The 27,559-nt window shown below is 51.8% G+C and overlaps 2 protein-coding genes across 2 annotated transcripts in view; one reads left to right on the forward strand and one right to left on the reverse strand.

Moving 5' to 3' along the window:
* Positions 1-2,188: 2,188 nt before the first annotated feature.
* LOC132084357 (transmembrane ascorbate-dependent reductase CYB561) lies at positions 2,189-5,783 on the forward strand. Its single transcript, XM_059489429.1, has 7 exons — positions 2,189-2,227; positions 3,134-3,326; positions 4,020-4,227; positions 4,406-4,504; positions 4,623-4,726; positions 4,805-4,962; positions 5,087-5,783. Exons 3-7 carry the CDS (start codon positions 4,026-4,028, stop codon positions 5,283-5,285), a joined length of 762 nt encoding a protein of 253 aa, XP_059345412.1. The 5' UTR covers positions 2,189-2,227; positions 3,134-3,326; positions 4,020-4,025; the 3' UTR covers positions 5,286-5,783.
* A 3,341-nt stretch (positions 5,784-9,124) lies between these two features.
* The window catches only part of TANC2 (tetratricopeptide repeat, ankyrin repeat and coiled-coil containing 2), a 145,163-nt gene continuing 126,728 nt past the window's right edge, over positions 9,125-27,559 (reverse strand). Inside the window, exons 20-29 of the mRNA XM_059489387.1 lie at positions 27,074-27,167; positions 23,819-23,952; positions 23,137-23,260; positions 21,142-21,317; positions 20,169-20,301; positions 19,584-19,613; positions 18,603-18,694; positions 16,970-17,116; positions 15,013-15,113; positions 9,125-13,888 (exon numbers count right to left, since the gene is read on the reverse strand). Of these exons, the coding sequence (XP_059345370.1) occupies positions 11,887-13,888; positions 15,013-15,113; positions 16,970-17,116; positions 18,603-18,694; positions 19,584-19,613; positions 20,169-20,301; positions 21,142-21,317; positions 23,137-23,260; positions 23,819-23,952; positions 27,074-27,167 (3,033 nt within the window). The 3' untranslated portion in view covers positions 9,125-11,886. The remainder of the gene's footprint in view (positions 13,889-15,012; positions 15,114-16,969; positions 17,117-18,602; positions 18,695-19,583; positions 19,614-20,168; positions 20,302-21,141; positions 21,318-23,136; positions 23,261-23,818; positions 23,953-27,073; positions 27,168-27,559) is intronic.

A 27,559-nucleotide genomic window follows, 5' to 3' on the forward strand; every position in this document is an offset into this window, starting at 1 on the left:
AGGTTCTGGTCCCTAAGTGACACATCCCCATGCCAGCAGTGCCACAAGGATTTCATTACCTCCAGCCTGGGGAAAGCTCAAGCAGATTTAATAAAGCCATTATGCCCCTGGCAGAGCCTTTAATTAAAGAGCTCGTTATAAATGGCTGCTGCTCCCTGGTAAGAGGAACTCAGCAGTGAAGCAGCTCATTTGTCCCTGGATTGGCTGCCACCACGGCCCCTCAGCAAACACTGCCATTGTTCCTGCTGTATGGATGGGACAAGATCCACCTCCATTCAGTCCTGAAGGCTTAAGGGCTGTTCTCTTTCCTTGTCTGCTGGAAGCTGAGATATTTCAGCTGGACACATGTTTATAAACATTTCTAAACCTATTTGGTATTGGGTTACACAGTGCTGCTCTCATCAAGGCGAACCTTTATGTCTTGCCAAGTATCCTAAAGGATGAATCCCCAAATCTGATTCAATCTGTGGATTTTCCAAGGGTCTCAGCTGGGCTTTAGATGGGGGGAGTTCTCCCTCTGCTCTGCCCAGCCTATCCCAGCCATGGCACAGCCTGGTGGCTGAAGGTTTTGTTTATGGTGGCTTTTATGGCTTTAGCAGATGACTCTGCCATAAACCATTTTCCAAGCAGAGATAAAGCCCCAGTGGAGGCTGGATAGTGACAGTGACTCCTCTGGCAGCAACATACCCCATGGCCCATATCCTGTGCCTCACCTCCCTCTGCTCAGGGTGGTGGCTCTGGGACTCTGCCCCGGACTTTGCTGCTGCTGTGTCAGGGCTCTGGGGCTGCAGTGGGGTTTCAGTTCTGCTGAATCATGCTGTGGTGGCAGTGGCGGGTCCCCATGTCCTGGGGTTTGTGTCCCACAGCACAAGTCTCTGCTGGGCAGGGAGAAGGGAATCAGGATGTTGGTGGGGGTCTCAGCTGGGACTTCGGGTTTCTCAGGGTTTCTGTGTGGGTGACAGCAGACTCCAGTGCCCAAGAGAAGGGCTGGGGGAGCAGCCCTGCACCCCAACAGAGGCTGTTACACCTGAGCCTCTGCACCACGGCAGCCCCAGGTGCCACCAGCCACTCCGAGTGCCAGGATGCTCCAAGCTCCCGTGGGTGGTCGGGGGCAGAGGGTGCTGCAAACCCCACCATGAGTGAGGGTGTGCTGGTTCCCCGGGGTGCTCTGGCTCTGGGGGTCCCTCTGGGGGTGCAGCCTTGAGGCTGCTGCCGTTCCTACCCTCTCCGTGTCTGTCCCCTACGGGCGATCCAGGGCCGAGGATGCTCCAGATCCTCTGGGCGCTCCCTCCCTCCTTCCCGCCCCAGGGCGCTGCGCGGCGCGGGTTCCTGGTGACATCTAGTGGTGTCACACACAGGGACAGGCACAGAGATAGACACAGGGACAGACACAGGGACACGGACACACGGACACAGCGATGGGCTGGTCCGCAGGTGCCGCTCGCCCCACTGCTGCATTCCCGGGGGCCCTGCCCGCACTCGGCCAGGAAAAGCTGAGATGGGGACACCCCTCCTCTCCCCCCAGTTCCCTTATTTCCCCTCATGTCGGGTCTCCAGGCCTTTTCTCCCTCAGGGATTCTCCGCAGGCAGTGCAGGATGTGCCCGGTGTGCTGGGAGGGCTGGCGGTGGGGCAGACGGAGGCCGGGGGGTGATGTTTGCCATTTCCCTCTGCCATTCCCTTCTGCCATTCCCCTCTGCCATTCCCCTCTGCCATTCCCCGATCCACCAGCCCAGCCAAGGGGCTCTGGTTCCCAGGATGTCACTCCAGGGCTGCTGGTGGCTGCAGGGATGAGCCACCAAGGCCCAAACACAATTTAAATGGTGACAAAGGCCCTGTGCAGGGGACAGTCCTTGGCCTTGTGCTGGGGCCTTGTGCTGGGCCGGCAGGGCCTGGTGCTCCTGGCCTGTTTGGGGTGTCACAGGGCGCAGGGGCTCGGGTGGGTGGAACAGTGTGTGGGTGTGGGGCTGTCACACACACTGTTAGTGAGCCACCTCCTCAGGGACTGTCCCCAGAATACACAGACCCTGCTCGGTGGTGATCCCCCTGTTGGCACTTTCGCAGCCCCCCTGCCTCTGCTCCTCGCAGCCTCCCCCTGCAGCCACGCTGGGGTGCAGCTCCCCCTCGCTTTGTCATCGCTGCGTTGCCGTGCCAACGCCGTGGCCCTGTCCCTGCTCAGACACTGTCACCGCTGGGCCTGGCACAGGCAGCAGCAGCAGGCACCCACAGGTAGGCTGGGGAACGTGGGGGAGCAGTGTGGGGATCTGCCTTCAGCCCGTGTGGGGATCTGCCTTCAACCCCTCCAAATGTCACTCAGACCCTCCTCAGCTATGAACTGGAGAGAATCCCCTCCCCTGCATGAGCCTGTAGCCCCCATGGAGAGCAGAGACAGCCCCTGAGCCCCCCTTGGCGTTTTGGAGAGGCCACCGTGAGGGGGGCCCGGGCTGAACATGCATCCTTCCTCCCAAGGGGATTAACCAGATTAACCAGAGAAAACTCCCTGCCAAATGTAAGGAGCACTGGATTTGCCCTGGGAAGGGGGAACTGTGGATGTGCTTGGGGGTGCAGGGAGACAGAGGTTGGGAGGGGAGCGGGCAGGTCCTGGAAGGGGTCCAGTCACCTCCAGTTTTCCCAGCACTCAGTGGTGGTTAATGGGCAACTCAGAGTATCCCATTCCCACAGGCGTGCTCTGTGTCCTGCTGCCAGGCCCTGTGGCTGGGGGTGTTCATTGCCTGTCCCTCCAGCCTCAGTGCTGCTGGGGACTGTGTTTGCCCTGTGTGACTGCCAGCAGGGCCAGATGTTTGCATCTGGTGGGAGGGCAGGGCAGGGCTACATGGGTCTGCAACTCCCAGATGTGCCAGCAGCCCCTCGGTGTGATGAGAGTTTGGGGGAGGCTGTTGTGAAATGGGGGGAGCCAGTGCCTCTCACTGTCCCCCCCAGCCTGGTCCCCCTGCCCATCCCACAGAGCACCCCATGGCCCCAGGCACTGAGGCTGGACACAGGCGGCCTTTGCAGTGCAACTTAATGGGATAAACCAATTCCCTTAACCCATTTATCTGGCTGATCCAATAAAGGTGGCTGGGAATAAAGTGTGTGCGTGGTCTTAATGCATTCCCCCTCTCCATGCTCCCCCAGTCCTGGCAGCTTCGTGGGTCTGTCTGCCACAGCTGGCAGGGGGCTCCTCCCCAGAGGCAGTGCAGAGGGGCCAGGACAGAGGGGACGTTGGACCTGCTGGCTCTAGGTGCCAGGGGAGAGAAGAAGTGGCTGTGACAGTGGTGGAGGTGGCTCTGATCGATTGAGGGACAGCCCAGCACAAAGCACAGAGCAGGTGAGTTGTGGGGGCCGTGGGAAGGGTCTCTGGGGTAGCTGTGGTTGGGTGACACCCTGTGTGCGTCCCCCCCCACCAGCACAGACGTTCACTCAGCCCCATGTCCCCAGGGGCCATTGCTTTTACCATGCAGGGGCTCCCTTGCTTACCCCTGCATTTCCTTCCCCTCAGGGTTTGGGGGTTGTTGTGGGGGTCTGGGAGTGGGTGAAGGTGGGACGTGGGATGGGCATGGAGTGGGAGGGATGGGGATGGAGGGACAGTGTTGGAGGGACGGGGATGAAAAGGATGGAGGCAGGGACAGGCACAGAAGGACAAGGATGGAGGGGTAAGGATGGAGGGGCGGTGGTTGCAGGAGGGCTGGGGCAGGAGGAATGAGGCACGCGGGGCACAGGCAGGGGCAGGAGGGTTGGGAAGAAGGACAGGAGCAGGCAGGCACGGACAGGAGGCTTGGAGAGGAGTCCAGGAGCAGGCAGGAGGTGCAGGAGCGCGGGGACGGGTGTGCCATGGGCGGCTGGGAGCCACCTCCAGGTGCGGGTGACGCAGCGGGACCAGGAAGCTCCGGCTCCGTGGCAGGTGAAGGTGGAGCAGAGGTGGCGGACGCTGCTCGGAGCCGGACCTCAGCCCAGGTTCGCCCAAGGGGGACCTGCCTGGGGCCGCTGCGGCTTCGCTGCCCCCTCCTCTCTGTCCCCGCAGGCTGCGATGGATGGGGCCCCGCCGCCCCCCAGCCCCAGCGGGCTCTCGGCGTACGTGGCCGTGTCGCAGCTGCTGGGCCTGACCCTCCTGGGCACCACCGGTGCTTGGCTGGGCCGCTACCGGGGCGGCGTGGCCTGGCACAGCCCCCTGCAGTTCAACGCCCACCCCCTGTGCATGGTGCTGGGCATGGTGTTCCTCCAAGGTGACGGTGAGCAGAACGGGGGGACGCGCGCCCTGTCCCAGCTGCAGCCTCCAAAGCCCGCAGCTGTGGTCAGGCAGGGAACGAAGGGGACAAAGCGGTGACAAAAGACACGGGGAGGGTGCAGCAGCATCCCTGGGCAGGGCTGGGTGAGCCCTGTGGATGCTCAGGTGCCCTCTCTGTGCAGCTCTCCTGGTGTACCGGGTGTTCAGGCACGAGGCCAAGCGTTCTACCAAGGCCCTGCACGCGTTGCTCCATGGCCTGGCCCTGGTCATCGCCCTCGTGGGTGAGTGCTGGGCTGGGAGGGCTGGACTGGGCAGGAACAGCCCTGCTGGTGATGGGCTGGGATGGGAGGGGTGCACTGGGCAGGATCAGCCCTGCTGGTGATGGACTCTTCTCCTCAGGCATCATCGCTGTGTTCGAGTCCCACCGGGCTAAGGGCATCCCTGACATGTACAGCCTGCACTCCTGGTGTGGGATGGCCACCTTTGTGCTCTACCTCCTGCAGGTAAGGGCTGGGAAGCCCCTGGCCCCCCCGGCAGGGAAGGGGCTCTGCAGCACCTGTGACATCCCCGCGTCCCCACAGTGGTTCCTGGGCTGTGGTTTCTTTCTGTTCCCTGGTGCTTCCTTCTCGCTGAGAGGGTGGTACAAGCCCCAGCACATCTTCTTTGGCATCACCCTCTTCATCCTCTCCATCACCTCCTGCTTGTTGGGCATTACTGAGATGCTCCTCTTCAACATCAGGTGGGTAACCTTTGCCATGGTGTGTGTCTGAAGGATGAGGATGGGGATGAGGAGCGGGTCCCAGCCAGGACAGGGATAGGTCACCCATCCCTTAAGGCTTGGGCATCCCTCTCTATGCCTGCAGTGATTCCTACAGCCACTTTGTGCCTGAGGGCATCCTGGCCAACACCCTGGGGGTGCTGCTGGTGGCCTTTGGGCTGGTGGTGGGCTACGTGCTGACACGGGAGGAGTGGAAGCGCCCACCACTGGCAGAGGAGCTGGCCCTGTCCATGGACTTCAAGACCCTGACAGAAGGAGAGAGCCCTGGTGGTGGCAGCCAGTGACATCTGCAGCTCCTGGTCTCCAGCATGGGCTCCTTGTGATGTCTGAAATGTTCCTGTGCACCCTGTCCCTGGTGGTTTGCATCTCTGCCCAGCCCAGGGTGACGAGGACAGCTGGGGAAGGACATGCTTGGTGCAATGCTGCCCGCTGGACTCAGCTTGGCTTGGCCTTAATCATCCTGAGCTCTGTCCTGTCCAGGCCCTGGTGACCCTGAACCCATCCCAGCCCTGTGGGAATGGCAGTGCTGTGGGCAGGGCAGGGGCACAGGAGAGGGGTCTCCGGGTTCTTCCTCTTCCCTGCTCTGGGGATGGAGTGGGAGCGGAGATTTCTGCACTGTGGGCCAAAGCCTTTAGGCTGTTCCCAGTGCTGGTGGGCAGAGGGGATGTTTGCCACCACTGGGATGTCCCACTCAGTGGCAGCCCCTCTCCCTCAGCATGGGATGCTCCCCTAAAGGGCTCCTGGAGGTTCGGAGTGACCCTGTGCCTGTGCAGGCTCAGCAGCCTCGTGTCTGAAGTGTTTTCTCCCCACGCATGATGTGTTTGCTCAGTGGATGCTCCTGACCTAATAAATGTTTGCAGCTAGCCCTGTCCTCCTGACTCTGCCCCCTAGATCACAGTTTTGGGGTATCCTCGAGCTCCCACACACCTGGGCAGGAGCTGGGAAAGGAGCTGCCTGAGGGGCTGGGAGGGTGGGTGGGCACTAGGGGTGGGATTGTCAGTGGTAGCTGTGTGAGGGACCCCATGGGCCCATCTCCAGGGTCTGGCCATGCACTGGGTGTTATAATTATTATCCACTCTATTATTATATGCCTTTTTTGGTGGCAGCAGTAGTGCTGCCTCTGTTGCCCCCCACTCCTGGTGGTTCCCAGGTCTCTGTCCCCACCCCCATGCAGTGACTGTGAGACCCAACCCAACCATCACTTCCACACCAAGAAGCATCAGAACACTCCTTCACTGACCCCAGTGTGGGAAAAACAGCAGCCCAGACACCATTTCCAAGTGTTAACCATTTATAAATAGGTACATTTTTTCATACATACAGTTTTCATTGTACAGATTACAATCTGTATACATTGGGGGGGGGAATGCATTCTTTTGAACTTTTCACATCTATCTCACAGCTCACATGTACAGACAAGAAAACTCTGCTCAAGCAAATACAGCAAAGGAAAAAATATGTTTTCTTCTTTCCTTAGAGATGAGAGGCGAAGGCCTCTGCTGTTGGCAGGGGCTGCTCTTCCCACTGCACAATATCACAACTGTGTGGTGTTCAATATATCAGAGAGAACAGAACATGCATTGGATAATATACTGTACAGAGAGAAAGTCCTTTACATCTGAATTATAGAAAAGCTAAAGGAAAATTTAAGTGTCTTAAAGATCTTCCCAGCAAGTGTCTCAGAGGATGGCAACCAGGCAGTTGTACAAAGCACAAGGCAGGTGTAGTGGACGTGTTTGTACCCAACTCAGATCCTCTTGGGTGTGAAGACAGAAAGGAGATGGAACGCTGAATGCAACACTATGGCAAAGAAAAGGCTGGACAGGGATGAGCCCGGCAGTACTGGCAGAGTCCACACGAGTCTCTGGCTTATCAGTGGAGCAACACAATGGACTTTATGTAGCACACAGTGCTGCTCTCAGTGGCTGGCTGAGCAGTGCACAGCGAGGCAGACCTGTGGGGACCCAGCCCTATGGGCACGAGGCTTTCCCACCTACCCATTCCCACCCGACTTGCCTCCCCACCGCCGTCCCTGGACAGCATCACCCAAAGGGACAAAGTCTTTTAGCAAAGCAGCCCTCTGTTTTCACAGCCATCAGATGGGACCTGGCTGCTGACTCCCCAGTACCGTGACAGCTAGAAAAGGAGCAGGAGGAAGGACACAGCTGGTGGGCTGGGTGTCTGTTGGCTTTCCCCGTGACGGCCGCGCTCGCTGTGACCTCTTGGGTCGGTCTGTACCAGTTTGGTGAGATCCAGCTGTAGAGTCGAGAGTTGGACACGAATGCATCTTGCTAAAGAATTGAGCCCTTAGTGGTTTATATTAGAAAAAAGAGTTTGATTGAATGAAAATCCAGCAATTATTCACATAAAGCTGAAAAAAACGCAGATTCACTTTCAACCATTGTGCTTTGTGTCCAACACGCCCTCCACCAGCCTGCGAAGCGCAGCCGGCATGGGGTGAAGGCTTTGATTTGCAGAGGTCCCAGCAGGTACAGCAGCTCTTTCCCTAAGCCCTTGGGTAAAGGCTGATAAACCAGTAGAGGAGTTACCTTGAATTCCCAAGAGTACAGCAAAGCACAACCACCAAGGAGCTCGCGGCAGCGCACTATGGACCCCCGCGGGCGAGCAAGGCGGAGGACGAGCAGGCACGCTGGCTTGCTTGGTTCTCTAGATAAGGCAGAGCTGGCACTTCGGTTTTAGCTAGACTTCTCCTGGGTAACCCTGAATATACAGCAACCTTTGCAAAGGAGACTGAACCGCTCCCAGTTTACCACCCAGCCTGGTTCCAGACCTAATCCCAGCACGACTCCGGTGTTTGGCATACCCACGCTCACACGTTCACGCCAGCCACGCGGTTTTCTTCACGGCCAGGTTAAAGAAAAATAACCAAAAAGTTCAGTGCTCAGACAGACTGAGCTGGGCACTGGTGCCACAGCAGACAGACAGATGGACTGACACACATTTCAGATTGTTGGAACCATCACAGTCCTCCCAACCAGTGACACAGAGAAGGCAGCTCAGGTTGTACCTCCTTTGGAGACGGATCTCAAAAGGATCTCTCTTTGCAAAACCTTCCTTTTCCTCAACACTTTGATGCCCACTCAAGACTGTGTCCAAAGCCCTCTGATGCCACTCCCAGCCTGGCTGGTGGGATTCTGCAGAGCTCCCCACCGCGTGGGTGTCCACTCCCCTGGGACCACAGCATCCTCCTAATGTGGGAGAAAAGCAAGAGCCAATGAACCCTCACTGATGGATGGGGCAGACACCCACACCTGATGCTGGGAGAGAAGACTCCAGCTCTGTGGCAGCACACCTGGGTCTCAGAGCAGCCACAGGTGAGGATGGGAGACACCTGGTGGGAAGGTTGGCTAAAGAAAGGGGTCAGCTTCAGCATCACTTTTGGCACTGCCTTCTGCATGTACCCCAAGAATGAAAACTGGAGTTTCAATGTCATCAAGAACCTGCTATTCTTAGTGGACCCAAAATCCTGCTTGCTCGAAGGTGGGGCTTGCCAGTGGTACCACTGCAGTCAGGAGGGCATGAAGGCACCAGCTGGCAGCATTGACCTGCATCTTAATTACTCAAAAAGTAATTAAATACATAGCACAGACATACAGGACAGCTCAGTGTCTGAAACTGAATGTGATCCCACAGTGTGGCCTGATTGTCAGACCCAGATCTAAGAGAAGAGGATGAAGGGTCCTCAGGGTGAGATCTGACCTTGTGCTCCCCCAAGCACACTGGGGCCACGCCAGCACAACACAGAATGACCTCTGCTTCTCCTAATGCAAAGACCAAATCATGACTTTGAAGACGTAGGGGACTGAGCAAGAACAGCTTTTCCAGGAAGAAATGTGCTTCTTACCCACCTGGTGGCCACAGCAGCCGTCCTGCCTCAACTGTCCCTAAGAGAATTGCCAGGGAAGTGCTTTAAAACCACTGCAAATAATTTTGTATTCAAAAATTACTCAATCTGTTGATGCTTATATACAGGAATCAGTTCTTGTGCTATAAATATTATGATTCATTGCTTTGTTTCTTTTCTCTTCTTCTTTTTTTTTGAAAAATACACTAAGAGACATGAGCTGTTTTGCTATTTCTCTAATGAAGACACTACTCACGCTTAAATATCCAGTATTTATCATAGTAACAAATCCAAACAGTAAAGTGCACCCATTTACAGAGAGAACGGATGGGAAACCATTAGTGCAAGAATCCTGTGGAAAATGTAACACGTGGAATTGTGAAAAAACCTGCATGCTGCAGTGTTTCAAGCCTTCTTCAGCTTTGTGGTTGTGTTAAAAGCGTGAGCTGTTTTCTCTTAAAACATCTTCAGAAACTGGGAAGTTACACACAGGAGTGCTGCGGGGGGATGTTCTGAAGGACAGGACTGGGAGCACAAGGCAGTGAGTGGCGAAAGCAGAGCATGGGCAGCTCTGTCACTGCCCCTGGGCCACCCTGCTGGCGTGGCAGGGGAGAGCACCCATGGCCAGGTAACACGGGCACAGGGCTGGACTGGGTTGCTTTTTCCTTTCAAAGAAGCAACTAAAGGTAGGAAGCCACTCACTCAGGCAGAAAGCTGGAGGATGAGAGGCACTAAGCAAAGTGACTGATGCTGCTCCAGACCCAGGACACGTCTCCCAGCTATGGGCATGTGGGATGTGGAGGAGAAATCAGTTATTCCTTACAATACAGAGCATGTTATTTCAGAAATGAAAGGAAGAAAGAAAACCATCACACCCCATTTGCAAGGAGAGAAACCATGCACAGACCTGGGTGTCCCCACATCGAAGGGGTCCCAGCCAGCCCCCATTTACAGAGCCCTGGGATAAAGCAGAGTCAGCACTGGGTTGCACCTCAAGGAAGAAAAAACACCAACCTCAATCCAAATACTGGCTTTGACAAAGACCAAATGGCCCCTGGGGCACCCCAAAAATGCCAAAACTCATAGAGGAACCCCCTTTTCCAAATGCTCTCCATGTGTCTATGAGACACAAGCCTCCCCTGGCCCAAGGTGCGCATGTCCCAGCTTGCTCTGAGCAAGTTAGGCAATGAAACAGCAATGAGATGTGCTGAGCCACACACAGGGAAAAGAAAAAAGCCCCATCAAAGCCAGGGTTTGCTTAAAGAGTTCCAGACCCTGTCCTGAGCTGGTGTGAAAGGGTGCAGCTGCAGTGATGTGTTGCTGGGATATGCTCACTCACACCAGCGGAGGCTGGAGCCCGTGATTTGGTTCAAGAAGTCTTGCAATCGATTCTCAGTAGCCCTTTGGAGGTATCACTCCCCTGCTCAGCACTGAATCGCTCCCCAGAGTTGATATGAGTGAGGTTTGGCATTGGGCAACAGGCACTAGTTTGCTTTAAAACAAGCTACAGCATTATCACTCTCCCTCCCATCATCCCACCCTTCACCCTCAGAACACAAAAGGCAGATTACAAACCCACCAGGAACAAAAGAATCGGTAAAGGAAGTTCTTCCCCCCACCTCAAAAGAAATTTTCAGCAACTAATTGAAAAAATTTTTGAAAATCCTATAAAAAGGATTTTGGAACCGGCCCCTGCTTTTCGTGCTGTCTTGATGTGACTTGCATTTGATTACAAAACTGAAAATAATAGAAAAAACCCAACCTGAACTGGAAAATGTCCTGAAATAGATAACATAAATAAATTATAAATAGGTCTCTCTGAACTACAGCTTCTTAAAAAGCAACACATGGTTTCTACCATGTACAGATATGGAACAGGGTGTCCCTTTCCAGGATTTTGGGAACAGAGAATCTTAGAGGAGCACAGCCCTTGCTACAGCCACTGATCCCTGGCAGGACTGAGCCAGAGGGAAGGGATTGCTGCAGGCCTGGGACTGCAGAAGGACCCTTCCTCTTTTGGGACCATCATGCCATGTTCTACATGCTCATCATAAAAAAAATAAAAAAAAAAAGTAAGAATTGCAATTTTCCTCTTTGAATACCATTTCCTAAGTCAGATTTTTGCTCTTCCTTGCAAGTAATAAACCCCCTCCCAGATGAAGTCCCCAACACTGACTTGCCCCGTGCAAATGCTGTGGGTGAGGTGAAGTCTGCCAACAGTGTGAAGAAATTAGTGCAAACCCAGTTCATGCACAAGAGGCTCCTGGCCAACTCCCTTGGCTGATTAAAACCCATAACAAAGGGCCAACCTTACACCCTCAATGCTTCTAAAATGCCCCAGAGCAAAGAAATCAGTGTGAGGGCACCTGGTAGGTACTTGGAAAGCAGCAAAGTGCTGTGTGATCCCCACCCCTTCTGACCAAGTTAAGTAAGGAAGGAAAGCACTGTAAGCCAGCAGAATCAGAATGGGTATTGTGGGTGCTGTGCATAGCTACTGGTGTTAAATCACATCACTGAGGGTATTCCCCTCTTTGGGGCAAAGAGCCAAACAACCTGGCTGGCACGGGGACCTGTGGATGCAGCCTTGGGAAAGGCTCCTGTGGAATTCCCTAGAATTCCCATCAGAGTTGAGTAAGAGATCACTGAGACAAAAGAAACCAATTTAAAAATCCAAGGCAATTGTCTCTTGAAAAAGAGCTGGTTACCTCCTGCTGCGTAGGGATATCTCTGGACCACCCCACACCATGGACTAAGATATCCTGGTTGGAACTTTGCTGGAATTGGGCAAATGATACTGGCTCGGCTGATGTTGGCTTCACAGTCAGCTGGGGAACAAAAGGGCTGGAGCACGTGCATGGCTGTCTGACCACCACATAAAGTACCGGAGAAACTTGATCATGTAGCTATCAAAGAGAAATAAAAATAATAATAGTAATAATAATAATTATAATAGTATGCATGGAAATCAAGCTTGGAAGTGTGTGCTGAAAACATGAGGGTCTCACTCCAACAAGTGTCTTTTACACATTAGACTCCACAAATGGTCTCTTTGGTTTGATTGGGGACGTCTGCCCTTGCCTGGAGTCCCTGGAGAGCTGCCTGTACAGGTTATCCTGGTAGGCCTGCGCCACGGGCAGCGTCCTTGCCACCTTGACGTCGGGGTATGAGGAGGCTTGGGTGACTCTCTCCAGGAGGTCTCCCCGGGACCCATTGGCCAGCATCCCATGGGGGCTGTAATAGTCTTCCTCTAGCAAATGGCCATTCTGTGCATTGTTGGTTTTGTTATAAAAGGCAATGTTGCTGATTGAAGAGGGTGGGCTAAAGGATTCCGGCTGGGGCAGATTGCCAGGAGACGTGGGACTAATGACAGTGTCCACTGAAGACACAGCCCAGGTCCGGTTCTGCTGATGGAGATGGGGGTACTGCTGAGTCCGAGCAGTTTTATCTATGATTCCCATGAACGGCGTGGTCCGGGAGCGGGCTGGCTCGCTGGGGTAGCCCCCCTGCGTGGGCGACACTGGGGACAGCTCATCGCACGCTCTGTCATAGGCTGGCTTCAGGGGGATCTCCATTTGCTGAATCGAGGCAGAGGGGCGAAAGTTGGGAGTCAGGTTGGAGGTGGAGGAGATGCTATTGCTGGAAGGGGAGAAGCGGAGGCCAACGCTCTGAGAGTGGAGTAGAGGCCTTGGAGTCGGTGGGTGAGGCTTGATTTCGCTGGGATTGACTGTGATGGGCCTTCTTATGAGGTGAGACACATCTGGAGAGCCCAGCTGGTTGGCGGGGAGGGAAGAACGCTCCAGGTCAAGTTTTGAGTGGCACACCGGATAGTAGGAGGCGGACTGGCTTCGCCCAATCTGAGGTGTCTGGCTGTATCTCATCCCCCCTCTGTACGCCGAGGACGGTCTCTGTGGAAGGTCTTCTTTGGCCAGCCCTCCGTGCTGACAGATGGCTCCGGCGCTGAGACTCGCCTGCACGTGCTGCACGGGCCTGCTGTCACCCACGATGCCCCCGATGGAGCCCTGGTAGACCAGGCGGCTCTGGCTGACCCCCATGTCCCCTGATGATGACTGGTACTTGCTGGCCATCGAGTGGGCAACCTGGCTGTAGGCACCAGTCGGGATGACAGTACTGGAATGCACGGCAGAGCTGGGCTGGTTGCTCCTCACGATCTGCGCTTTGGCTGGCTGCAGCCTCAGCCCCGGCTGCGGCACGGCCACGGGGAGCTGGGGCATCTGGAAGGATCTCTGCGTCATCTTGGACAGAGGAGACTTGGGCCGGCCGGGCAGCTGGGAGACGGCGCTGGGCTCCTGCTGGTAGCGCACCGGGGAGCCGGACTGGGAGCGGTACACGCTCATGCTCTCTGCGGGGGGACTGGCGCGGTACTGGGGGCCTCTGCGCAGCGGAGACGGCGGCGGGCTCTGATACTCCTTGCCCTGGCTTCCCACGGGAGGGGGGCTGAAGCGGTAAGTGGAGCCCTGGTGAGCTGGGGATGTGTGCGGAGGACTGGGTCTGTAATGTGAGTTTTGGTGTGTTGGAGACAGAGCAGGAGATGTGGACTGGTATCCCTGCCTGGTCGGTGAACCCACAGAGCTGTTGGACCTGAAATCAAAGACCTGATGAGAGCCAAGAGGTGAGCCAGAAATATAGGCTGAGTCCCTGTGAGCTGGAGATTGGGGTGGGCTCTGGATGATGGGCAGCCCTTGGTTTGGCCTGGACTCTGTCTGTAAGCCAATGGAAATATTTTCTACATCCTGCTCGAGGTATTCCTCCTCAAAGATATCTTGCACAGAATACAGCTCTTCATGCTGGGCTTCGGGTTCTGGCTCCACTGGGAGTGGAGGTGATGGCTGCTGCTGCTGCTGCTGCTGCTGCTGTTGTTGCTGCTGCTGTTGTTGCTGCTGCTGCTGTTGCTGCACCTGCCTGCACTCCTCCTCCACCCGCATCAGCAGCCGCTGGATCTCACGGTTGTTTGGACACAGCTTGATGGCCTCGTTCAGGTCCTCCAGGGCTGCTGAAAACTGCCTGCTTGACAAAGGAACAGAAATGAGAACTGAAAGCACTCTGGATTTGGATGGAGCTGTTTTCAGAGATTCCAGGGGAATAAAGTGGCTTGTGCCTGTTACTGAGGGAGAGAGCTGTGGGTGCTACTGCTTGCTGCACATCTCACACGCTGCCTAATGGGCCTCCCTTGGATTTATGCTATCCAAAGAGAGGGAAAATTCTAGAGAAGAAGGGAACACAGGCTTTAGATGGCACAACCCAGACTAGCAAACACACCTGCCTCTGCAGCTTACGTTAGGGGCTGATTAATTACTCCCCCTAGCATCAACATGAGCATCACCTCTGTTTTAGAGAAGGGGACACCAACACATTGATCACACAAGCCCAGCTCACCGACTGCTGTAAACAAGCTCTGACAGAGCTACAACCATGTACGCCAGTGAGAATTTAACTCCTGCCTGATGCCAAGACCACACAGCGTCAGGCCTGGCTCCAGAGCTCAGGGGCTCCCACAGGTCAGCGCTCTGGGCAAGGCCTGTCTCTCCAATTTTGCAGTGGATTTTGGCTAACTTCTTTGGAACGAAGCAATCAAGCAATGTGAGCCCAGGGAAGTCTTTGTGAGGGAAAGGCCAGCCTAGGGGGTATAACAGGGAGGTGGGGGTTTGGGAAGGGGGGTGTAATTTACAGGGACGCTGTTCACTTTGCAGCAGAACTATGTGTTTGAACATGACTGTGATCTGGGAAAACCTACCCAGATGGGGGAAAAGCTCCCATGTGTGATCCCCCCAGCACCTCCCAACACCAGCTGAATGTTCTGTACAGGCCATGAGTCACATTCTGCTTTGAGTCCAAGTTGTGGTCAAACTAAAGTGCACTTTGAAAAAGAACACCCCACTTTGGTGCACAGGTCTCCAGTGTTGTAAGATGTCCAGACAAAGATCTCCCAGAACATTTGGACTCAGAAATCACCAAATGAGGGAGGGCATTACTTTGGAGTTCAGGACGTTTATGATCTCACTAATGAACACTCCTTAGCATTTCTTCCCATGGGGGCATTGCCTGGCTTTACAGGGTGGGTGCCCACACTTGATGTGACAGGCTGGCAGAAACTGGTCCCTCACACCCTTCTCTGTGTCCCTCCTCACCTGCTGCTGCGTTTGGCCCTTGCTCTTGCATAATAAGCTTCGTAAGACTTCGGTTTCAGCTCCAGTGCTTTAGTGGCAAATTCCTCCGCCATTCCAAAATCCTGCCATTTGAACAGGTGTGCAGGTAAGTAACTGAATGCATTCAGAAATAAAAAATACATACAGCATGGAAGAAAACACACTTAGTACGGACTTTCTTTTTTGTATTGCATGGAAAACTTGATGGTTTTGGGATATTTTACATGGATTCAACATCATTTACAGACAAGGAGCTATGATGGCATTTTCAAAGACTCAGGTGTTGTTAACCTAAGTTGCTGTCATCACTCTCACTGTGTCCCCAACATGTGCATGTAAATCCCTCTCCAACAACCTACAGTCCTGAGGAAACATCTGGTCTTGCAGAGGCTGGAATTTTATCTCAAGAACGATTTTTTCCCATAGTTGAACCCAATAGGAAACCTTTCCCACGCCTTTCTGCTTCCCTGAGCACACTGACATTCTCTGAGGGGCTGAAGAAAATTGCCTGTGAAGGACAGGGCTGCATTAGCTGCAAGCAGGACTTGCCTGGCAAAGGTCTCCTGTCAATCCCACTGTTCCTCACTTCTCCATGACAGCTCACCTGGGAGAGTAGTTTGGGAGCAGGGAGAGGGTGCAGTGTAGGATGGGACTGCTCTGGGTGCTTTCCAGGGGCAGTGCCAAGAGACCAGATTATGAGCTCTGGTCCAGACCCTGTCACCAGCCTCCCTTGCCTTGTTCTGAATGCTTCATGTCCTGCTCAGCTCAGCACTTGTGAAAGAGAACTCCTCCTAGTGGGGAGGATTCCATTTCACAGCCAAACACTGATTTGGATTGCTGCACTGGGCTATGACCTGAGCAGCTCTGGGAGAAAAGACTGAATAGTGCTGCTCCTGATTTGTTCAAAAACTTGTGATGCCAACTCTTGCTATGGGCATTCCCTGCCCAGGGAACATTATACTTCTCTTTGTACCTGCAGTAGCAGTTACTGTCCAACAAACTGAACTGGGAATGCAGTCATGAGGTATCTTTATGGTCTCATCTATAGGTGCAAAAACTGCAGGAGCAATTACAACCCTCTAAAATTTTCTATCACAAAAGCTGGCATTCCCTAGTTAATGATAAACCAAAAACCTTGTCCTCAAAGTACAGGACAAGACCTGGAGTTGATTAGCTGTGAATTGGCTGATTTAAAGAGAAGGTTCACACTTTTTCTCCAAACTGTGTTTGTTCACCAGTATTAAGATTTTACTCCCCTTGTTTTCCACTTTTCTTCCTCACAGAATAAAAAAAAAAAGAAGGTGTCCCAAAAGCTCCTTCCCTTCCAGTGTAACCTTTGCTGGCTCATGACCTCAGCTATGTCACTTTTGAGTTTATGGGGACTTTAATTTGTGGAAGTGAAAGTCCCTGCACTCCAAGTCAGGGAAGGGTGGCAGAACAGGCATCTGCACGAGCTGCTTGCTGGATGCTGCCAGATTGCAGTGGGGAGAGTGACAGGGATCTGGAAGTTCTGGGCTGAGAAGGAGTCTTGTGGAGGTGTTTCTGGATGAGTCACTGCCCTGGGGAAGTGCTAACCCCCTAAGCATATGCTCCTTCATTTGAAATTAATTAGTATTCAAAGGAGCACATCTCCTGGCTCCTCCTCACTGCTGCCCCAGAAATCTGGAAATTGCCTCCGCCCCCATGTGACGATGTGAACATCATCATCAAAAGGGAGTAATAAAAAATTCAAAGAGCTATAAACACAGCAATGAATTTTTAATCGTCTGAAACGCATACTAAACCACTACTGCTTTGGAATTATAAAATGTCAGCGCTCTGTGAAGGACAACCAGGTTAGAGGGAGGAGAGATCTGAGAGGCCAAAGCACCACTAGGGGTGGGCATGTCTCTGCAGAGGCACAAAGCTGCGGGGCTGTACCATAAGAGGGGACACTCACGTTCATTTTCCGTCGACACCGGGAGAGGTTGAGGAGCAGCGACACCTTCAGCTCACGGAAGGTTTTCAGGTCTTCTCCAAACCCTTCTCTGGGGAACTTTTTCAGAGCATACTGGTAGCGCTGGGCAGCCTCTTTCACTTTTCCTTTCTATTGGAAGGAAAACATGTCAAAACTCATCCTTGGGTTGAGTGCACCTCCCTGCAGAGAATTCACTCACCAGCCCAACCAATGTTTTAGGTGGCTAAGGAAGCACAACTCCACTATTTAGCTCTTTCCTAGAAAAGAAGGGCAGAACATTTGATCAAGGGAACATCTGAGCTGGAAAGGCAGATGCCATGCACAAGTTGAGATCTCCCACTTCATACAGGAGCTGTCACACTACAGCAGGAAACGTGGAGAAATGGTGTTAACTTGATACAACTCCATCTGGTTCTTGGCTGGATGGTCTTTTGAGCTGGGTGATCAGTTACCCATTCCTGGAAAACACCCTCCACCCAAAGCTTAATACACATCCAGGAGGGTAAGGAACAGAAATTGTGGGACTTTGTGGAGCTCTGGGGCTCAGAGAAGCCTCTCAATAGCAAAGACAAATGTTACAGCACTGCTGTGGCTCTGAACTTGGACAAACAGGGTGAGATTCACCTCCCTGGACTTCAGATGTTTAAACCTCTACATCTAAGTCTGTTAAGTGGGTTCCTTTTATAATTATTGGTATGCAACAGTCACCTTCAAAGGTGACTCATCTCTGCTATTTTGGGCAACTAATTTTGGGATGGGATGATGTGCACCCTGAAGGGGGGCAGCCAACACAGGGTGAGAGAAAGAGGGCAGGATGGGATCTAGGACACACACAGTTCCTCAGGACACAGACATAAATTTTGCAGCTACAAACAGTGATTTTTAAAAACCTGTAGACTCAGGTTTCTCAGCTGTATCATCTATCTCTGGCAGGCAACTCCTACTACAATGCCAGCTTTGCCTATTTTCTGCTTCACCCTTAGAGCCTCACAGTGAATCACTGTTGTACTTGCACAATTTCTATGTGTGTGCAAATCCCCAGGGTTTAAAGACTGGCTTAAAGCAAACAGAGAGCAAAAAAAGACAACCTAACTGTAACAGTGGAATGCCTCCCATGGGCTAAAGGACATGACAAAGCCAGCTGTGTCCTGACAATCTGTTCTCATTGCAAGAAGTTTATTCTGGGAGCTTTTCTGGGCTATTCTATCCTGTTGCCTTGATCCCCAACAGTGAGCTCACTAGGTAATGACAAGGCTGCCACACCTGATGCAATGACAGCAGCACTCCCAACACACACTTAGGTCCTGCTTGTTTTCAGAGAGGAAATGAAGTGCTGGCTCTAATCCAATGCAACTTGGCTTTGCTTCAGCTTTGTTACAGATTTGGGCAATCAATCCCCTCTTCTCCAACCCCACTAACCAAAACCAAACAGTTTAGAACACAAGGAATGTTGTTAGAGGGAGCTTTTACTTGGCATGGGTTAAGGCAGCAGCATTAGGATCACAGAACCATTTAGGCTGGGGAGGACCAACCACTGACCCAACAGGGCCAAAACCTCACACCAAGTGATGCTGCAAGTTACATCTGTTCCATGTTCCAATCCCACCCTTCTCACCTTATAAAACATGTCTCCCTCCTCCATCAGCTTGCTCAACAGGATGATCATGATGTCAGGTTTGGAGGTTGCCATTGCCCAAGTTGCTGGACCTGTAGTGTACAGGATGCATGATGGGTAAAGAACTCATACAATGCAAGGGTGGTAGGAAGCTGGGTGGAAAAAAATACCCTGGGGTGGGAATTTCTGCTGGAGAGAACAACTTGGCATGGTCAAAGGGCAGAGTGCTCCAAAGGACTGAGCTGACAATTCCTCTGACACCTAAATTAATGTCATCCCCCTTGCAATGGTTTTCCTTTGCAGTCATTAAGGCTAATTCCAGTGGCCTGGGAAAGCATGGAGCAGTTTCCACAAGAGGGCAGTGCTGAATATGGGACATGCTGAGATGGGGGAAACAAACTGTATTTAAAGGAAAAATCAGAGTGGTTACATAAAAGCATTTCTAAACTCAAATCTATGGATGTGTACTAGGGAATCTGCAGTTTGACTGTTGATAGGTGGTTTGTGGTTAAGTGGATTGTGATTTCCAGCTTCACAAGATGTGAAAGGCTAGAGTAGAAAATCCATTAAGGCAGAAAAAAATGACAAAGGGAAGGTTGTGTGTAAGTGCTGCTGGTGCTGAAGGCATCACTGGGCTGGGGGCACTGGCTCTGCACAGGAGCCACCCTGCAGAGCCAGCTCCTATCTCAAGGACTAATACTGGGAGGGAAGGGGTGGCAAAAATTTGAGGACAGCTCATTAGTGTGGGTGAAGAGTAAGTCAACAATATTCTATAAGTAGATTCAGTACGTTTTGGGGGAAGGAGGTTAGTTTTTGAGTTCAAGTTATTCTCTGCAACAGTCATTAAAAAAATTATTTGAAGGTGAGGTAAATTAAAAAGATTAGAGGTGTTGGGGACGCATGCAGACTAAATCAAATAGGAGAAAGCAAGGCTAACAAAGCTATCAGATCGAAGCTGATGCTGACAGCAATGAGATATACCTCGTGGGCGACTCGGTAACGTCTGACAACCTTCAAAGAAAGGAGAAAACAAGAAGTTGTAGGAGAGAGGGGGGAAAAAAATGGATGAAGGTGAAAAAAAAAAAAAAAAGAAAGGAAAAAAGCAGCTGTGAGAGGCAGGCAGCGAGGAAGCCAATGCACCAGCAAAATCCCCTTTCACAGGAAAACGTAACGTGAGCGGCTGTGTGGTGCAGTGCAGGTACACTGAGGTCTGGAAGCATACACAGAGCAAGTGAACGCAGCAGCTCACAGCAAGGCATGGACAGACTACACTTGGCAACTCAGACTAGTAAAGATAGAAAAAGCATTACCAGAGGAAAGACCTTGCCAAAGAAACAGTTGTTTATTGATTAACTTTTGCTAAGTAATACCACAGGTAAAAAAATAAAGTCCCCGTTTTAGTAAAGAGAACCAAGTAGTCCTGACTCGCCGTCTGCTTTTGGAGTGTGAAGCAGTGGCCAGGCCTGAGGCTGCCTCTGGGTTATACTTGTATTTTTTAGGATGCCAGCCCCACTGTTTGAGTCCTGACTGAGCACAGAGCTGATGGCAGTGTCCCCCTGCTCCTACCTATCTTTGCTCCTTTCTTCAGGAGGGTGACGACAACCGAGGTGTTGCGGCAGCCCACTGCTCTGTCGAGGGGCCGCATCCCACTGTAGTCAACGTGCTCGATCATGGCCCCATGGTCCACCAGGAACTGAACCTGCAATGAGAAGCCCAACCAGTCAGTTCTGTTCTTGGCTGAGACCCCCACACACTGCTGGGGATGCAGGATCAGCAGGAGCTTGCTCTTCTCCACTGCCTGGGCTAAAAGCACCTCCAAGGTGTCTGAGTGTACATTGTGGGAAGCAGCTTGAGGGAGGGGATTCTGTCCTTCTACTCCACTGTGGTCTCTGGTGAGACTGGAGAGCTGTATCCAGCTCAGGAAGGACATCAACCTGTTGGAGCAAGTTCAGAGAAGGCCATGGAGATGCTCCAAAGGATACAGCACCTCTGTTAAGGAGGCTGGGAGAATTGGGATTGTTCAGCCTGGAAAAGGTAAGGCTCCAGGACTACCTCAGATCCCCTTCCCTTTTTAGAATGCCTAAAGGGACTCTAAAAAGATTGGAGAGGGACTTTGGACAAGGGCCTAGAATGACAGAACAAGGGGGGGAATGCTTTAAATTGAAAAACAGTAGGTTTTGACTGGATATTAGGAAGAAATCCTTCCCTGCAGTGGTGGTGAGGCCCTGGCACAGGGTGCCCAGAGAAGTTATGGCCTCCCTATCCCTTGAAGTGTTCAAGGCCAGGCTGGACAGGGCTTGGAGCAACCTGGGATAGTGGGAGGTGTCCCTGCCCACATGGCACAGAGGGGAATGAGATGGTTCTTAATTCCCTTCCAACTCAAACCATTCTGGGATTCTCTGATCAGCTTCTCTGGAAGCACCTTCCCATAGGGAGGGCCAGGACTACACGTGTTCACTGCTACATTAAGCTGAACTGTTTGACTTTATGGCTTTTACAGCAGATTCCCCTTTTCTCCGGGTGTGCCAGGGCCACTCACCACCTCAGCGTCGCCGTAGAACGCCGCCAGGTCCAGCGGCGTGCGGCCGTTCTTGTCCGCGTGGTCCGTGGCAGCTCCATTCTCCACCAGGGAACGCACCACGGGCAGGTGGCCCTTCAGGCAGGCCCAGCTGAGGGCTGTCAAGCCCTCTTTGTCCATCAGAGAAATGGAGGCACCTGGAAGAACAAGCAGCAGTTCACTTCAGAGCTCTCCGTTGTTTAGCACTGTTTACCGCAGACCCTCTGCTCAGCAACGACAGCTTGTTTTCAGAGAGCTCTGTACATAATTATTAATTCCTTTATTAACGTTTCTCCCGCCACAGATCCCACCCTCTGTGGCAACTTCAAATACACTTGATGGGAACTGTGGCAAATGAGTTGGTTCACACCAAGCTGCAAACTTTTTCACGCCTACCTCTGCAGGCTTTCCTGGCAAACATCTGAGTAGCACGGTAGATCTGACTTCCTTCATCTGAGACATCATCTTTTTAACTGCCTTTTTTTTTTTAAACTTAATCCAACCCCTTCCAGCTTGTGTGAGTCAGAGATGAAGACCATTTTGCTGTTTCAGCAGGTCACCATGGGGAATTAAGTCAATTCAGCTCAGTTCTCCTAGAAAAGCACATATTTTCCCTTCTTCACTCCCCTCCCCTTTACCCAAAAGTACACAATTTCCAGCAGTATTTCTTCCTGAACTTTACCCAATATAAATACAACATTGTGGGATACACTGCTGCCAACTGCAAGCCAGGGAGAGGAGGACTTGACGTTTTCTTGGATGAGGAAATGGCGCTGCCATACCAACGGGTCAGTATTGCTCCACACGGCATATGGATACGGATATGAGAGCTGAACAGCAGCTTTAACTGAACACTCCTCTTCATGGCATGAAGACAACTCCTGTTGCCATGGCACAGGCATGGCTCTGGCTCTGGAGAGTGCAGAGATTATCTGTACCAGCTCTGCTGCTCCGAGGAGCTGCAGCTACCGGCGGGATGCTCCTGCCAGCAGCTGGGATGAATTGAGGCTGCAGTGCTTTTCTCCTGGAGGCAAACTCTAAACCTCCCAGCATGAGATTCCCTGCCTCTAGAATCTTCAGCAAATGTGGGTGTGATTGAATTTCCAAAATGTTCCCGTTCATCCCAGCTGACACATCCCCGGTCTGCACAGGCTGCCCAGCTGAAAGCAGACTGAGAGTTCTCCCTGCTGGCACAAACTGTTTGTGGAGGAGTACACCACAGCAATGTTTGCTCCAGGTGTGCTCAGAAACCTCTGGCCAGAGCTCTCAACACAGCATGGAGTGAGGGGAGGAGGCAAACAGCACCTGGAGCCATCAGGAATGCCAAGGTGGGACAAGGGCTGCAAGGTACAGGCTTAGGGAGGACAATGTAGAATCACAGACTCATCTAGGTTGGAAAAGACTTTAGTATCATTGAATCCAACTGTTCCACCAGCACTGCCAAGCCCTCCACTAACCATGTCTCCAAGTGCCACATCTTTAAATCCTTTAAATCTCTCCAGGGATGGGAGCTCCACAACTGCCCTCAGCAGCCTGTGCCAGGGCTCAACAACCCTTTCATCCCTCCCCCAGAGCAACTTGAGGCTCCTTCCTCTAGTGTCTTATTCCCTGGGAGCAGAGCCTGACCTCCATCTGGCTTCCTCCTCCTGCCAGGATATTCTGCAGAGCCACAAGGTCCCCCCCAAGCCTCCTTTTCTCCAGGCTGACCTGCTCTTAGCTCCCTCAGCCACTTACTGTGCTCCAGATCCTTCCCCACCTCTGTTTTCTTCTTTGGACATGCTCCAGCACCTCAACACATTGCCAGTGTTTTCTCACATTGCCCACACTGCATCCAGGAACCATTCTGAAGCTGTGGGAAAGCCCCTCCAGATGATCCTGAGCTGACCCAAGCTCAAATTTTGCTCGGGATGAAGCTGGAGCTGGTGTGGTGGGATGCACCACAGCTGGTCCCCAACACCTCCCAGCACATGCTCTGACCTTGTGCAAGCAGGAACTCCACAGTGCCCAGGTGTCCCTCGGATGCAGCCATCATCAGCGGCGTCCGGCCCTGCTTGTCTGCCATGTTCACATCAGCGCCGTGTGTCAGCAGGAGATCCACGATCTGCAGCACACAGAGCCAGGGTTACACGTGGAGACACAGCTGAGGAGATGCCAGAGCCAAGGAAGAGCAGAACAGACCCCACATTATAAAAACTCCCACCCCTACAGGCATGGCGGCCTCTGAGATTGCTGGATGGATGATTGAGGATTATGAAAATGAAGGGAGGTATAAGGACAGGAAGAATATTCTGGTAAGTCACGAGCATCCTGTTTGCTTCTCAAATGGTGAGATAACCAGAGAAGCTGTGGCTGCCCCACCCCTGGAACTGTTCAAGGCCAGGCTGGATGGGGCTTGGAGAAACCTGGGATAGTGGAAGGTATCCCTGCCCACAGCAGGGGGATGGAATTAGATGATTAGATGATCACTATTCCATGATTCTATGATAACACAGAACTTAATCAAAGCTGTCTGTAGCCAGCCAGAGCTTGCGGTGATAGAAGAACCAGTATCACTTCTGTTTGCTCTGACCACTCCCCAAAAGAGCTGGGGCTTGTCTTCTCCATTCCAGCATGAGAGAAGGCACGGCCTGACCCAGCAGGGCGAGAGGACCCCACTGACCTGCCAGTGTCCCTGTCTGACGGCGCTGAAGAGCGGCACGACCCCGCGGCGGTTGGGCTGCGCCACGGCGGCGCCCTGCTCCAGGAGCAGCCTGCACACCTCCAGCTTCCCGCGCCCCGCCGCGGCTGTCAGAGCTGCACGAGACAGGAAAACAGTGAGGGAGAGAGCCACGCGCTCGCTGGAGTGTTCTCCTACCTGGAAATGCGTCTTTCTCCTGCATGGGGTCTGAAATGTCAAAGCTGTCCCGCGGCGGGAAAAGCCGACAAAGAAAATGGGCTGGATTGGTACAGCTTCCACTCTTGTAATTTTAGTTAACCTCAAAGGTCAACTCTTCCATGAAAAGTTTACATAATGTCATGGAATGATGCTGTTTGGGACAATCAGCTTTTACTGTTTTCTGCGAGTCACAGTGAAACGGGATGAGAACCCCAATAAATATAAAATAATCTACAGGCACTTGAACTGAGGTTCAAAGGGTGTCTGAGGTTCAAATTGAGATTAAAGGTGTGACTTCGGTTCAGGTTTAGCTGCAAAGAAATGTGATCATGATTTCAATCCTGTCTTCCCTAATGCCAAAGCCATAGGCTGTGAGGCCCAATGTGTCTGAGAAGGGGCACAATATCCAGAGAAAATAAAGGTCTTCAGGCACTTGACAAGACCTTCTGCAACCTGGCACTGCCTCATGCCACCACGAGTGCAAGGAGCAAGTGAGGGATCCAGCAGGAGGCACTGGCAGATCCTGCCAGCCACTGGTATCAGTCCCATCTGTGGCATTTCTTTGTCCAAACAAGCACAGAGCAGTGTAATCCAGATGGAGGACTTTTAATTTCCATATCCCACTTTAGTCTGTAGATCTTTGAAACCAGGGAAACAATGGGAAAGCAAAACAGGGTGGATTTGTTCACCTGTTTTCCAAAAAGAGCAGTATTTCTGGGCTTTGTTTCTGGCCAGGGCTGATCCTACCAGCCAGGGTCTTTGTGCAAACCCAAAAATATCTCTCATTTTCATATGCCCATGATATTACTGGCGCGTAGAAGCAACACCTGAGAGCTCTTTCCCATATAAAATGTGCTCTGTTAACTCAGAAGTGTGGCTGAGTTAGAGAACACATATTCAATCTGAAAATAGTTCCAAGTTCAGGACCTGCCGGTGGCTTGTTTCAGTATTAATTTTAGATTTTCTGGTTCCTCCCTCTCCCTAACTTTCTGTGCACTTCAGCACAGCTCCACTGGCTCCACGTTCTGCTGCTTCTGGTAGGAGTTGGAGCAGAAGGTGGGAGTCTATTTCTGACTGATGTCGCTTGTTTTTTCTTTGAAATACATTTCTGTGGGTTGGCCGATTACAAGGTGTTGATGGGTTTCCAACTGCAACACTGTTAATGGTGTGGGATTTAATTAATTCTCAATTCTCTTCCATATTATGGCTGAATTTTCTTCTCTTGGGGTTGAGAGACACCAAGAGTTAAATGAAAAATCATTTTGCTGCCACAAGCAGAACGTTCTGCAAAATCTATAATCAGATCCATGTGGGTTTTAAACGTAAGCTACAAATATAGAAGGAAGCAGAGGGATTGGCATACAGGGCTGCTGAATTCCACTGCTAAACCTGCTTGCACTCGAAATGTTGCAGGTTAATTTGACGTATTTTACATCAAAATTACTTCTATTTGTGACAATGAAAATATTGTGAATCACTCCAGTGTTTGGTGTTTGTTCTTTGGAGAAGACTTTACAGAAACAGGATTATTTGATCCATTAATTGTCTACTTTCCTTTGCAATTCCTTCTTTCTGTAGTGACACATCTTTCTGCTGCTCTGTCCCTCAAGGTCCAAGCAACTGGAGTGGGGATGTGGCTCCAGCCTGTCCTTTGCAGCTCCAGCTCAAGGGAAGCTCAAAAGCTCCAGTGCCACTGAGCAGCCAGACCTTGCTCCTCCAGGAGGAATTAAGGAAGATGAAAATGGGCTGGTTTGAAGTTTCACAGTCTGCTGGGAAGCTCCCATGGCCCAGCACATCTGAGGTGAGTCCACTGAGCCCAGCCAAGGAGCAGCAACCAGGATCCAGCACTGGTAAAAGGAATTGTGCAGCTTTTCCACGAGGATGTACTTCCAGAAGGACCACTCACCGTGCAATAACCAAGTCCTGGCATAAACACCACACAACAACTGCTGTGATTCTCAAAACAGCTCAAACAGAGCCTGAGACCAGGTTCAGGTGTGGATGTGCCCATCTCCATCAGCAAACCACAGCCTCCCACACCAGGGATCTGCAACAGGGTATTCTGTTTCTGCTGCTGTGTTTTCTTGTAGAAAAAAACAACTTTTATCTGGAGAAGGAATCATTAAACTGCTCCTATCCAGCACGTGTATCTGTTCCACAGCCGGGCAGCAAGACAAACACTTTGATGGAGATGTTTTTTGCACCTCCAACTCTGATGGAGATAGCATAAATGACTCAGAGACTTTTCTGCTGGGTTTTGATGTTAGTTCTGTCCCAGGGGAAAATGCTCCATCTGGAATTGGCTGTAGTGTGCTGTCAGCAATTCCTAAACTTATGATGTCACTTGGCACTGCCATTTGGATGATATCAGGCTGATATCATCAAGCCAGGCATTTGGTTCTACTCTGTGGAAGATGAGACATGAGCAACAAGTACCAAAACTCAGACAAGCAAGGATTCAGATTTTCAGAGCAGACTGCTATTTTTAGGTGAAAACCTGCATTTCTGTCCAAATTTATTTAAACTCTCTATTTACTTTTGGGAAAATAAATAATACAGTTATGTGAAAGTGAGTCTTGAGTTTTACATGAACTTACAGACTTGTTTCATGTAGACAAAAGGCTGCTCAGTTTGATGGTTGGCTCATTTTTGCTCATTTTCCCATCACACCTACCACCAATTTTAATGTAAAAGTGCATATTCCTTTGAGATGGCTCCCCAGCTTGTGTGTGATTCGTCAATCCCAAATCCACATTCTCAACTGTCCCAGTTAATCAGAACCCCTCTCTGATAGAGAAACTCCAAGATGTCTGGTCAGTATAGATTTTTGTATTTTGGGGGGCAGAGGTGTGGCACAAGAGAGATGGAAAAGGAAGGGAAGGGAAGGGAAGGGAAGGGAAGGGAAGGGAAGGGAAGGGAAGGGAAGGGAAGGGAAGGGAAGGGAAGGGAAGGGAAGGGAAGGGAAGGGAAGGGAAGGGAAGGGAAGGGAAGGGAAGGGAAGGGAAGGGAAGGGAAGGGGACAGCTTCTATAGAAATCACCTGTCTCTCCCCAGAGGCTGTCAAAGCTGTTGATCTGTGCTCTCTCCACCTCCTCTTCATCTTTTTCTGGAAGATCGAGCAGGTAGGAGACGATCTGAAACAAAATGATGTGTCAGATCATGAACTGGAATGTGTTATACAGGAACTGCTGACACCACCACACGAGCTGCTTGTAATACACAGAGGGAAGGGAACAGTCTCTGCCTGGCACCTTGAGATCAAGGAAATATTCTTTCTGAGATTAATCACTGAACTTGCTGCCCTGTACAAGCAAAAAAACCTTACCAAGTGTCCTGATATGATGGCAATGATGAGACTTGGTAGGGTCAGCTCCCTGTGACTGTGTCTGATCTGTTGGAGATGACCTGGTGTGTAAAGTGGGTGCAACTCCTGCAGGAGGTGAGGCTGAGAGGAGGTATTTGGTAGGAAAGAAACTCATTCTTAAGGAAAGGAGAAGGAACTGTGGGTCACTGGGGCTCTTTGGAG

Source organism: Ammospiza nelsoni, chromosome 26, assembly GCF_027579445.1.
Source record: "Ammospiza nelsoni isolate bAmmNel1 chromosome 26, bAmmNel1.pri, whole genome shotgun sequence".
In the NCBI taxonomy this organism is placed as follows: Eukaryota; Metazoa; Chordata; class Aves; order Passeriformes; family Passerellidae; genus Ammospiza; species Ammospiza nelsoni.

Bases quoted from the DNA above. Each gene is read 5' to 3' on its own strand.
- LOC132084357 (XM_059489429.1), top strand. From the start codon at position 4,026: ATGGATGGGGCCCCGCCGCCCCCCAGCCCCAGCGGGCTCTCGGCGTAC. The intron at 4,505-4,622 runs GTGAGTGCTGGG...TCTTCTCCTCAG, and splicing joins CCTGGTCATCGCCCTCGTGG to GCATCATCGCTGTGTTCGAG. The intron at 4,963-5,086 runs GTGGGTAACCTT...CTATGCCTGCAG, and splicing joins ATGCTCCTCTTCAACATCAG to TGATTCCTACAGCCACTTTG.